Source organism: Aethalodelphis obliquidens, unplaced genomic scaffold, assembly GCF_003676395.1.
Source record: "Aethalodelphis obliquidens isolate GAN/ISIS:26980383/991018 unplaced genomic scaffold, ASM367639v1 scaffold6, whole genome shotgun sequence".
Lineage (NCBI taxonomy): Eukaryota > Metazoa > Chordata > Mammalia > Artiodactyla > Delphinidae > Aethalodelphis > Aethalodelphis obliquidens.
Window position 1 is genome coordinate 71,743,367 of NW_020837950.1, and position 12,796 is coordinate 71,756,162.

A 12,796-nucleotide genomic window follows, 5' to 3' on the forward strand; every position below is an offset into this window, starting at 1 on the left:
CGGACTCTCAACCATTGCGCCACCAGGGAAGCCCTGTCAGCGAGCATTTTTAATTGCTCCTGGAATCGCCTTCTTTTGGCTTCAGTAACTTGGGAAAGTTAAGTTCGTGCGGGGTGGAGGTGAAGGTGACAACCTCGGCCTCACAACACCTACGAAGAAAGGGTATTATTGGTTTTTTGGCTCTACGATCGCTTGTCTAAAAACAGAGACATGGAACGTTGGACATAAGTTGGTGCTGGAGTTTCACCTGCTGGAGTTTCATCACCTGTGAGCACCGGCAGCCGCTGCGACACTCGTCCCAGGTTTCAGAAGCCAAAGACATATAATTGGGTTTATGACAACGTTAACGATACTTAACCTTCAGGACCTCTCACTTGTACCTAAGGAGTTTTTCTTTCTTTAAAGAGGATTCCCCAAATTGTATAAGCTTCAAGGCTCCCCTGATCTTTAAGCCTGCCTATGAGTAGATCATGAACCCTGGGGCTGTTTCAGTCTTTTAGTGACACTTGAAAGAAAATCTTTTCTAAGCCAATACATCATTTCAACATGTGCACCCTTCAAGTGGTCAGTGGCCGCATGTGGCTAGCGGCTCTGGTGTTGGTCAGCGCAGGGCCAAACCTTTTGTCAGAAGGTGAGGGGCATTCAGGTCTCCAGGTGTTGCTTTCCCCACTCACACTCGGCCGCCTTTTGCCTGTACCTCCTGTCAGTGGGGCACAGGGGACAAGCCTGCAGCAGTAAGGATCCTGGTGACTTCGAGTGCAGAGGAGGTTGAGAAAAGGGAAGGTGTGGTCAGGATGTGAGCAGGCTCACGCCTGACTCTTCCTGTTGAGGGCTGGGATCCTACAGGTCCACCTCGTCCCAACTAAACGTCAGTAAGCAAGCTGGCTCCTAAATCTGATGGCGCTGGTGTCTTGTGGCATGGCCTCCACGGTGCCTGTGAGCATCCAGCCTCACGGGGGAGCTGGCAGGACCTGACGCACTGTTATGTCGAACGCCGCTTTGTCACCGGTGTCCCATATCTTGTCCTCTGAGTTGGTGCGTATTGAGACAGGAATAAATATTTTGCAAAAGGCCCTGGGGTAGATGCCAGGGATGGCTCCTTCTTCTTGCCTCCCTCAGGCTTTCAGGATGAGGCTCTTCCCTTGCAGTTGGATGTGGCAGCCCCCAAAGCGTGTTTCCTGAGGTGGAGCCGGAGCCTCCTAGGTCACCTTCCTTCAGCCCGCAGTTCTTGAAGCCTCGCCTTCGGGTGCAGAGGGCTGGCTTGGCTGAAGGGCGTTGAGCCTGGGGACGGTCACTCCCTGCTCGCCAGCACTCAGTCCCCAGGCGGAGTTTTGGTGGCCAAGTGTGTGTGCCAGTGCCTGTGCACGGCCTGCGGGGTCCAGTGCCTCGTTTAATCCTCACGACCCCCCGTGAGGCAGGCACTCCTGGCTCCTCTTTCAGGAGCACTTCGAGGGCAGAGGGAACAGCATGTGTGACGGTGCCGCGGGCAGCTGGAAGCCACTGAAGGGATTTGGGGCCGGGGCTGCGTGGTCCATCCGTGCTTTCAAGAGACGGCCCCGGCCGCTGTGTGAAGAGATGGTGTTGGAGTTCTGCAGGTGCCCAGGGCTTGTTGGGTCACGGAGCCGTGCCCAAGGGACAGGGACCACAGGCCCTTAAAGGCCCGGGCCCGAGGGGGCGGCCAGACCATAGCCATCGGGCCGAGCGGTTTGCCGTTAGCCTGAGGAGAGGCCGAAGGTTTCTAAGCACATAAGGCTGCCTTTTCTGTTCAGTATAGTTGAGGCCCTCAGAGAGTATTCGCTGAATGAATGAGGCCTGGTGGGTTGTTGAGAGGCATCTCCACTCTGGCCCCCTGCCTGTAGGGGGTGCTTCTGGGGCAGGGTTGCTGGAGGCTTAGTCGCCACGGTCAGCCTCTTGGGAGGCGTGCTTGTCCTCTGTCTTCGGAAGCGTCTTCAGGTGCTTCCGGTGCCAGCTGTGGGAGGGTAGATTTGAGTGGCCGCTTGGAAGAAGGGGGCTAGTGAGGAGTTCAGCCATGCCCTCTCCCGCACACGCGCGCGCTCGTGTGTGTGTGTGTGTGTGTGTGTGTGTGTGTGTGTAGGTAGGTGGGGTGAGGGGTGCCAGGTTGGTGTGCTTGTGTCCGCATGTGTGCAGGTAGGTGGGGCAGGATTCATCGCCTGGAGTCCTGGGTGGCTCTCAGGGAACCTCCACGTGGACAGTCTTGGTAAGATTGTCATTGTGCCCTGTGGATTGCAGACAGGGGACGTATCCAGGAGCGGCACGGGTTCTTTATTAGCCCTTGGTGGTCTGATTCCCTTCAGGTGCAGGTAAGAGTCTCCTCCACTTCCATGTTGTTTTTGCCCTTCAGTCAGAGACCGAATTGAGGCCATCAGCCGAGGCCCCTAGCGCGGCCAACAGAGGAAGTGCTTGCTTTCCTTATGGCGAAGGGGTTTAGCCCTCGCACCGAAGGGCCCTTTACTGGGGTGCCCGGTTCTCATCGCCTCCTTGGCACAGTGCTCAGGTGCTCCCCCGGAGCCATCACCCCCCGCTGGCTTCCTTCCCCCCAGGAGCCAGCTTGCCGTGCTGTCCTCTGCCACCCCCTGCCCCGGCCTCTCCCAGCCCCCCGCCTTCCACTGCCCCTCCTTTCCAGGGGGACTCCTGCCCCTGCTCAGAGGCTACCTCTGTGTAATTCTCAGTCCTGGGCTTTGATTTGTCCAGATACGTCTCTCTTGCCTTGAGCCCTGCCTTGAGGGTGCCCATGCGTGTGCCCCATCCTTGGAGGTGGCCCCCGCTGGCCTTGGGGCGGCTCCCACCCTGCCTCCTCGCGTCCCCTGCAGACACCTATGCTGGCTGCTCCATTTGCCAGCAGACACATGCTGGATAGAGCGCTGGGGATGCAGAGATGACTCTGCCCTGCCACCTGGGCCACCCCACCCCCGGGGAAAGGTGTGTGGAGAGGGGAGCAGACAGAGTAGCTCCAACAAACACAGAATAACTTGGTGAGTGCTCTAGAAACTGCTGGTGTGGGAGCCCAGGCCTGGGGGCTGGGCTGGTGGCAGGCAGACAGGCAAGGCTTTGCAGAGTAACCTGTGTTCAGCAAGAGGACTTGCTTCAGTCACACGGCCCCCGTGTTCTGCCACCTGGTGAAGTGTCAGGGATGGCGGCTGTGACCACTGCCGTCCCCAGGAGCACGAGAGCGCTCTTAGGCATCTGAGGGCCAGGCTTGGGCCAAGGCTGTGGTCACACAGCTCACGCGGGGGCCTCCCGAGGTATCCACAGACGCGTCTTCCCTCTGGGCCCTCCTGGACTGGGGAGGAGCCTCCGCACTTGCGGGCGTCCCTGAGGGCTCCTCTGAGACCCAGTCAGGAAGGCAGCACAGGTGCCGAAGGGACAGCTCGCCCCGCCGCTCGTGTTCTCGCACTGCACCTGGCCCCCGGAGTGGGGTTGGGTCGTGTGATGGGCAGAGGCGGGTCCCTGGGGCCACCTGGCTCCTGGGCCCCGCAGCCAGCTCCATGCCAGGCTCTCCATGACCCTCGACCTGGAAGGGGAGCCGGCAGCCGGAACCGTTTTCTGGTGGGCTTCCCCACTCCCCGTGCCTGCGCCAGGGCTGCAGACGGCACAGCAGCTGAAGCTGGGGACGGATTCCTTTGTGCTCAGAGCTCCTGGTACGTGTGGTGACTGCAACTTCACAAAAAGTAATACATCCAAAGATACCTTTTACAGACCTTTCAAAAGTCATGGCCTGTTATGTATAGCTTAAGCTCTTATGCTAAAAAGAATTCTGCAACTCTGATTTTTTTGGCCTCGCCATGCGGCATGTGGGATCTTAGTTCCCCGACCAGGGATCGAACCTGCGCCCCCTGCACTGGAAGCGTGGAGTCTTAACCACTGGACCGCCAGGGGAGTCCCACAACTTTGATTTTTGATAAACTTTATCTGCACTACATTTGTGTGAACTTATGTAGCCTTAGCAGTGGGCAGAGAAGCCAAGGTTTCTGTTCCCCTTGGTTCACCTCCTGCTGGTCGGTCTCAGCGAATAGCACCACCGTTTACACCCAGCCTCCCAGATCACAAAGCCCAGGCTTCTTTTGAGTTTCCCCGTACCCAGTCCCTTCTGAGCGGTTCTCTACTGTTACCCCTCTAGACCCTCAGCAACTCACGTCCCTCCAGAGTAAGGTCAGGGTCCTTTGGGAGGCCTACCTCTCACTCCTGGCCCCTCCTCTTTCTGGGTGCGTTTGGTTTCCTCAACTTTTGTCCCTTGCACCCAGTTCCCTTCCTCAGAGGCAACTCCTCTTTAGCAAAATGTTAGCCGTTAGTGGATCCAGGCTCTGGATGCCCAAATTCTTAGAACCTTTCTGGGTGGCTGAGGTTTTAGCTTGGTTTTAATTGTGTTAAGTCTTTCACGGCTGGCTGAATCTTAGATGTTAAACAGGTTGGGCCTGGAGACACCTCAAACTTCATTTCTTAACTAATGTAAATATAAATTGCCTTGGGGTATGAAACCATTTCTGAAATAGGTTCTATTATAACCACAACAGAAAAACAAGGAAGAATACAAAGAAAACTTGTTTGAAAGTTTTTGTATAATAACTTTTTTTTATATAATTTCAAATTTACTGAGACTTTGCAAGAAAAATACAAGGAACTCCCTTATGTCCTTTACCCAAATTCACTAGCCATTTACATTTTACTCCATTGTTTTATTCATTCTGTGAGTGTGGTATCTATTTTATGTAAGAATTTTTTTTTTTTTTGCGGTACGCAGTCCTCTCACTGCTGTGGCCTCTCCCGTTGCGGAGCACAGGCTCCGGACGCGCAGGCTCAGCGGCCATGGCTCACGGGCCCAGCCGCTCCGCAGCATGTGGGATCCTCCTGGACCGGGGCACGAACCCGCGTCCCCTGCATCGGCAGGCGGGCTCTCAACCACTGTGCCACCAGGGAAGCCCAAGTGTATAAGAATTTTGAGGAAGCATTAGGAGAATCATTTGGAGGTATCATGCCCGTTTACCCCTAAGTATGTCAGTATGTTTCGTAAGAACAAGGGCATCCTCTTCTGTAACTGTAGTACAGTTATCAAGATCAGGAAATTTAATATTAACCCAATGCTGTTCTCCTCTATACTCTATGTTCAAATTGCGTCCATTGTCCCAGTAGTCTTCTTTATACCTGTCTTGGCCCGTGGTCCAGGATCCACCTACTGCATTTAATTGTCAGGTCTCTTTAGCCTCCTTTTAATCTGGAACAATTCTTCAGCCTTTCTTTGTCGACTGAAAAAAAAAAGCACAACCTAAAAGTTGAGAATTACGTTTTATTTGGTGGCCTTTCTGAGGTCTATAGCCCAGGAAGGCAGCCTCGCAGATAGCTCTGAGGGACTGTTCCAAAGAGATAAGCAAGGAGCCAGGATATACAGGAGTTTTTGCTGAAAAAAGCAAAAACAAAAAACCATGCAGTTGAGCATCAAAAGATTACTGCTAATCACAAAAAACAGACCTCTCAAGTTAACGATTGTATGGGAAGATGTAAGAGTCTGGGCTGATTGAAATTATTCCTTTGGTATGCATCTTCACTAGCTAGGGCCAGGATCCCAGTTTTTCTCCATCCAGAATCCCCTCAGGGCGCACCGTTGAGATGGCTACAGTGGCTAATGGCTGGATGGGTGCAACATTCTCTGTTTACCGAAATGACAGGCACTATTTTTTTGTCCACATGTGACACTGGCCTTTTTAGAGTGAGATTCATTATTTCATAGGCTGTCCCTCAGTTTGGGTGTGTCTGCATCTCCTCATGGTTATATTCAGGTGATGCACTTTTGGTAACTGCCATTGACATGGTGTGTTGTTCTCAGCATCAGAGCAGGTGACGTGTGCTGTCCATCCTGACCTGGGGGATGCCAGCTTTGATCACTTGGCTAATGAGGTTTCTCGACTGTAAAGTTAACTATTTTTGTCTTTGTCATTACAAGTAATTTGTGGGAGATACTTTCAAACTAAGTAAAATTCCTTTTCTTCATCCAGCTTTCACCTACCAGTTTCAGCATCCATTGATTAATTCCTAACCCCATCAGTCTTTCTCTACTTATTAGGGGGACATTCTAAGAGTTTTCCTTCCTCCTCTGTTTGTGTATTTGTATCCATATCCACTTGGGCTCATGGATTTCTGTTTCATTTGATGGGTTATAACCCCATTATTTATTTTGATGATTACATTGTTCCGGATTTAGCTAGTGAGAGCCCTTTTCAAGCTGGTACTGTTTTCATGAAACTTGTCCCCATATTTCTTTGAGCACCTTCTTTCTAGCACGCAAGATGCTTCATGCTCATCTTATACTTTCCAGTGAGCCCTAGAAACCATTTGTTTTTAATGAATGCACCAGTACAATGCATTCCAAAACATAGTTTATTTTGTAGTACCATTTGGGATTTATTTATGTTATCTGGGTTTGTTCACGTGTTGTTGGGAGAGAAGACCTTGTGATTATCTCATGAGTGGCTTTCTTTTTATGGTACATGGAGACTCTTTATAAATAGATAGTATAAATTTACCTTATAGATAATTTAAACTAAGTTAGAGGTTTAAGTACTAAAACAACTGTTATCCTTTGAGCACTGATCATGTACCTGTAATTTTAATTCATATAGTGACCCTTGTTAGACATAAGGAAACTGAGCCTCAGAGAGGTTAATATACCGGTCAGAGTCACACAGCTAGTGAGTGATTGAGCCAGGGTTTCAATTCAGTTTAGTCTGACTTCAAAGCTCACTTTTTTGGATATGCTTTGTTACGCTATAATACATTTCCTGACTCTAAATGATAGAACTTGTACATGCTATTGGTGAATAACAAAAAGCTTGCTCTGGTTCAAGGTCTTTTCACCTGCTTCATAATTCTTGGTCGACATGAAAATCAAGTCTGCAGAATTAAAGTCTGTGGTTCATCACATTGTTCTCTGAAAGGAAAGTCTACTTGTTTTCATTAGAGAGTGATTTGGCTGTCCTCGTGTTTCTGTAAATACCCAACAATTCCCTAACCCTTTTATTTTCTTCCTATAGGAATTTGCTTGCTAGAAAACAAAATGCAAGACTTGACAAACAAAATGACTTGGGATGGAAGTTATTTGGAAAAGTACCACTCCGAGAGAATGCTCAGAAAGAGTCAAAGAAAATACAAAAGGTATACACGATACAGAAAAACAGCAACGTGCGGCACAGCATGCATTTATGAACCGTGCAGAAAGGACCATTCTGGAGGCTTTGAGACTGGAAAGCTTTGCTTTCACTTGCATGCTAAGTACCTAAAATTTAAGTCTGTCTTGAGAATGTGGATGACTTTAACCTTTTTCACTTCTTACAGCTCGTATGCACACATAGGAAAGTTCAGTTGAGAGAGCTGGGCTTTAGATATTTATAACTTGATGAAATTTAATCAGTTTTTTTTCAATAAGAGTTGCAAATATGTTTACGATCTAATTTTTATTAATTGTGTTTGATGTGAAAGAATTCTCCCTCTCTGATCCTAGGGGTTTCTTGGGAAGGACTTAATCCTTCCAGTGCTTCCTTGGACCAGGAAACCTAGGGCCACTGTTACCCAGGCTGCAGTATGACCTCTTCCCCTCGCGGGCCGACGCTGCCCACATGTCTTGGGAGGAGAAGGTGGGGTTCAGGGCCAGGCCAGGTGCGTGGAATCTCACCACCACTGGGCTACTTCGCTCCCCGTGGAGGGAGTGATGCTAGCTGCTGGAGGCATGCGCTCATCTTCGCGGGGAGCGGGGCTCAAGCACAGACTCAGCCAGGCCCCGGGTGTCAGCGGCCTCGGCAGCCCTGATTGTTACCACCCGCATCTTCTGCTTGGCCCTGAGTCCCAGCCGTCCTAACAGTGCGGTGCTTGCCGGGTGCTGTGACACTGCCCCGCAGCAGCCTTACCCCCCAACCTCAGTTTTGTATTCACGGACAGTTGTTCAACAAACACTTCTAAGTGCCAGCACTGGAGTTAAGAGAGATGGCACTGCACCCAGGCTCCAGAGCACCCCTCTGGTGAGGGAGTGATGCCAGTGCAGGTGTTGCAGGTGCGTGGCAGGGAGGCCGGGCCTGGTGGGTGACGTGGCACAGAAGTCTGAGTTTAACGGTGTGACAGAGAATTAATAGTAATGGGGATCGTGTACTGAGTGATTACTATGTCCTGGCGATAAATGAGCCAGCACGTGGGTTTCTAGTTCATTTAAAACTCGCAACAACCTTATGAAGAAGGCACTGTTACTGTCTTCATTTTACCAAAGAAGCCCTGAGACCAGGCTGAGTGACTTGTGCGGCTAGTAAGCGGCAGAGCTGGAGTTCAGCCCCAGGCATTTGGGCGCCAGGGCCCTCGCAGCTGCTGTGCCCCTGCAGGAAGGGAGGGGCAGGTGCTGGGCGGCTCGTGCAGCGTGAACCCAGGGAGCAGTGAGAGGGGCTGTCCACGGGGCCTGTGGGGTGGGATGTGATGCATGCAGAACCTGTCTCTAACCTGGAGGCTCTGGGGAGCCCCTGAAGGGTTTTACTCATGTAGGGAGTGAGGAGGTCCCCCTGGCGAGAGTGTGGCTCTTGGACTAGTCCAGGTGGGAGACAGTGGGGTCTGGCTCAGTGCAGTGGTGGCAGTGGGGCTGCAGAGTATTGCGGCCCTCTGAGGATAAACATGTGAGGTCCAGGGCTGCAGTGTGTGAGCACGTGCTGGGGCTCTGGCTTGGACAACAAGCTGGCTTTGCACGTATTTCATTTTTTATGCCTCGTCAAATTAAAGATGTTTTGAATGTTGTGTAGTGTTCCTTATAGCAGTTGTCTGGACCTAGGAAACTCACAAAGTAAATCAGTGTTGGAATTCATTTTTATAGACTGTTACATTTTGAATTTGAATCACTTATTGTGTAGGCTTGTTAAAATAGCATACAATTAAAATATGATGTGTTTGTATGCAGAGCTAAGCTATACATTTCTTAGGAAACTCAGTAGCTAAGCTGTTATAAAATTCTTAAAGAAATCTATGGTTCTCAAAAAAGTAACCATCATGCTAAATAGATTTTCCCATGGCTCTTAATGTCACTTGCATCATGTTTGAATTTCTTTGTTATCTGTGTCGTACCGTTTTTTTAAGGTGAACGTGAATTATGTTCTTGGACTTAAAGGATTTTTGTGAACTGAAGTGACTAGGTCAGCTAATTATGTAGTAACACAGTACTGCAAAGAAGAGGGCCATCTGGCTCTAACCATCAATAATAAAGGATGTAATCGTACCTGCATGCGTCATACAATCCTGCCTCTGTCCTGTTTGCTCATGCTTTGTGTCTCTGGCCCTCTCATTTGTCACCCTGTCCCCTCCTCCCCCGAGCTGGCAAGGCCTGAGAGGGATCCAGAGCTGGGGACCTGCCCCTGGGAGGAAGCTCCTGGGCACCAGGCTTGAGCTGGCTGCTGTCACAGGTGTCGGCTCACACAGCCTCCCCTCCCCACTTTAGAGAGCCCATCACTGGGGTCCGAGTGTCCAGACTTGTGATCCCAAATGGTGACAATAACTCTAGTTAGAGCTAAAGCATAATTGAGATACTTAGTAAACTCTAATTCCTTTTCCCTTTGTCTTTGGAAGTTTTTTATACTTGAGAGAGGTAGCATCACGTAGTGATTTAAAAGCATGGACTCTGGAGTCAGACTTATTGCGTTTGGATCCCAGCTCTGCTACACTTTGGCTGTGTGACTTTGGGCAAGTCCCTTAACCCTTCTGAGCCTCATTTTCCTGCTCTTTAACGTTAGGAGAATAATAGTACCTACCTCCGAGGTGGTGAGGATTAAATGAGTGAGTATACATCATGTGCTGCAAGCAGTTATGAATGTCCCAAGTGCTAGAAAGTGTCTGCTGGTATCATTGTTTGTTTCCTTTGACTGAGAAATGGACCACAGTGTGAGAGGGTGAGCCTGTGCCCTCCATAGATCCCTTAGTTTGCTTGTTCAGCAAACCTTGTGCCATTTTGGGGCCAGGTCTTGTACTGGGCACTGGAAACACAAAAGCGGATGGGTGGACATGTCTCAAGGAGCCCGTGGTGAGCCGAGGGTTCAGGTACGAACACCAGCCAAGATCTTTGGACTTGAAGGCTCGGGTTTGATTTCCGGCGTCCCCTCTTCTTGTCTGTATGACCTTGGGCCAGTGACTTCTCTGGTTCCTCATCTGCAGAATGGGCCTGTTAACTTATAAATTAACAGATAATGTATGTGAAGTATTTTTGCCCAATGTTTAGTACAGTGTGTGGCCCAGAGTTAGTACTTGGGTGTGGCTGTCATGACTTTTTGTTAATAAATTGGTCCATTAAGTGGACTGGGTGCTGTATGTGGTTTGCCCAGGGTGCTCTGGGGCACAGCTGACTTCACTGTAACTGGGCCACATTCTCTTGGTTTGGGCCTTCTTTTTTGGTGGCCATTTTTAAGGAAATGATGCAATGTTATTGATACTTTCCGTTAACTTTTCAAATTTCATAAACATTTTGAAGTGCAAGTAATTTTCTGTCAGCTTGCATTATGATTTTTCCTAGGGGAAGCAAAAATGACCAAGAATAACTATGAGAATCACACTACACCAGTGGTTCTCAAATTGTGGTCCCCAAGCTAACATCATCATCACCTGGGCATTTGTTAGAAACACAAGTTCTCAGGCCTCTCACCCCAGTCACACTGAAACAAACTCTGGGGCTGGGGCACCACACGTTGTGTCTTAACAATGCTCCAGGCATTTGTTCTAACACACACCAAAATTTAAGAACCACTGCCGTGTGAGAAGGGAATGCTGGCTATTAGGAGGAAAATAGCCGTCTTTGCCCACAGCGGGTTAAATAAAGGGCCCAGGTATGCCGTGTACACGTTCGGCCATTGCTGGTGGACTGGCGAAGCTCTTGAGAGTAAAGCCGGGGAGAAGGTATTTGAAGATAGCTGCCTTCAGATCTCCTGTCATTGGGTTTGTATGGACCAGGGCTCTGGCCACATTGGCGCGGGTGGCGATGCTGTCACAGAAGTACAGTCCTTTGTTTGTGAATGAAGAGGAACCTTCTGTCTTGGATTCCATGGTCCTTTCACGTGTTCCACAAATTTGAGACACTGTGTGGACCAATCCTGGTTATTATAATGAAGGGCAAAGACTTATTCGGCCCCTGCCTTCACTGGAACTTACCAGGGGTCGGGGAAAGAAAGATTTGAACAAGTAACTCTACAGATAATTGTAGCTGTGATAAATGTTGCGAAGGAAAAGTAGAGCGCAGCCGTCCTGAGACGCTTCTGTACCACTGAGCACATTTCTCTGAGATTGGTTTTCAGGTGACCTCCAGGTGCTAGGTCCAGTGGTTATTTCCCTCAGCCCTTGTCCACTTCTCTGCTCCTTGGGAGGCTTTCTTACTGTGGCTTCCAGGTCACCACACTCTTCCTCCTTTTTCAGTTTCCTTTGCTGGGTGCCCTCAGCTTTCCAGCCCTCTGAACATTAGGGTGCCTCTCGAGCGCTTCTTCATCTGTGGGCGCCTCTGGGAGATCTCCGCTGGACTCAGGCTGTAAATGTCATGCCTACGCTGACCACCAGCCAGGCCTTCACCCCTGAACTCCAGACGTAGGCAGCCAGCTGCCTACTGGACAGCTCCACCTGGACGTCTGATAGACATTTCGTGGCTAACAAGCACCGAGCTAAACTCTGATTTTCTTTCTTTCTTTTTCTTTAAAAAATTATTTATTTATTTTTGGCTGTGCTGGGTCTTCGGTGCTGCACACGGGCTTTCTCTAGTCGCGGTGAGCGGGGGCTACTCTTCGTTGTAGTGCGCGGGCTTCTCATTGCGGTGGCTTCTCTTGTTGCGGAGCACGGGCTCTAGGCACGAGGGCTTCAGCAGTTGCAGCACGTGGGCTCAGTAGTTGTGGCTCGCAGGCTGTAGAGTGCAGACTCGGTAGTTGTGGTGCACGGGCTTAGCTGCTCCGCGGCACGTGGGATCTTCCCTGACCGGGGCTCGAACCAGTGTCCTCTGCATTGGCAGGCGGATTCTTAACCACTGCGCCACCAGGGAAGTCCCGACTCTGATTTTCTTTTTCCACTCTGTCAGACCTGTTCCCTTTGCAGCTTTCCCCATTTTGGTGAATGACAGCCTTAGCCTTCTTTTTCAGGCCTGAAACTTTAGAATTGCTCTTGACTTCTCTTTCTCATACCTTGCTTCCAGTCTGACAGGTGTTTTGTTTTTGTTTAGGCTCTGTGGGTGAATCCGATGTGCCCTAAGGTTTGAGAAGTAGTGACTTGCTGGGAAATTTTGAGCCTCTGCTCCAGTGAGGTCATGTGGATGAAATCTTCTTAAAGAGGTGCTCCTGGTGTAGCCTTGGCAGGAGGTGGTTGTGGCTTTGTGGTCCGTTATTGGGAAGTGGGGAAGGGGCTCCTTTAGATAAATTAGTAATACTTCTCGGTTATATTCACGTGTAATAGATGTATAAGATATTAACAAATTAAGAAAAAGGAAGCTGACTGTGATTTTCCCATCAGAAACCATGGAGGCCAGCAGGAAGTGATTTCAGCATTTTTATTTTTATTTATTTTTATTTTTATTTTTATTTTTTATTTTTTGCGGTACGCAGGCCTCTCACTGCTGTAGCCTCTCCCGTTGCGGAGCACAGGCTCCGGACATGCAGGCCCAGCAGCCATGGCCCACAGGCCCCGCCGCTCCGAGGCATGTGGGATCTTCCCAGACGGAGGCACGAACCCGCGTCCCCCGCATCGCGGGGCGAACTCTCAACCACTGCGCCACCAGGGAAGCCCAGATTTCAGCATTTTTAAA

The 12,796-nt window shown here is 50.0% G+C and overlaps 1 protein-coding gene across 6 annotated transcripts in view; it reads left to right on the forward strand.

Annotated features, from left to right (window-relative positions):
• The window catches only part of TBC1D14 (TBC1 domain family member 14), a 103,953-nt gene that overhangs the window by 39,836 nt on the left and 51,321 nt on the right, over nucleotides 1–12,796 (forward strand). For all 6 annotated transcript variants that reach the window (XM_027103767.1, XM_027103764.1, XM_027103765.1 and 3 more), the window contains one exon: nucleotides 7,044–7,164. In XM_027103767.1, the coding sequence (XP_026959568.1) occupies nucleotides 7,044–7,164 (121 nt within the window). Of the gene's footprint in view, nucleotides 1–7,043; nucleotides 7,165–12,796 lie in introns of those variants that run through there.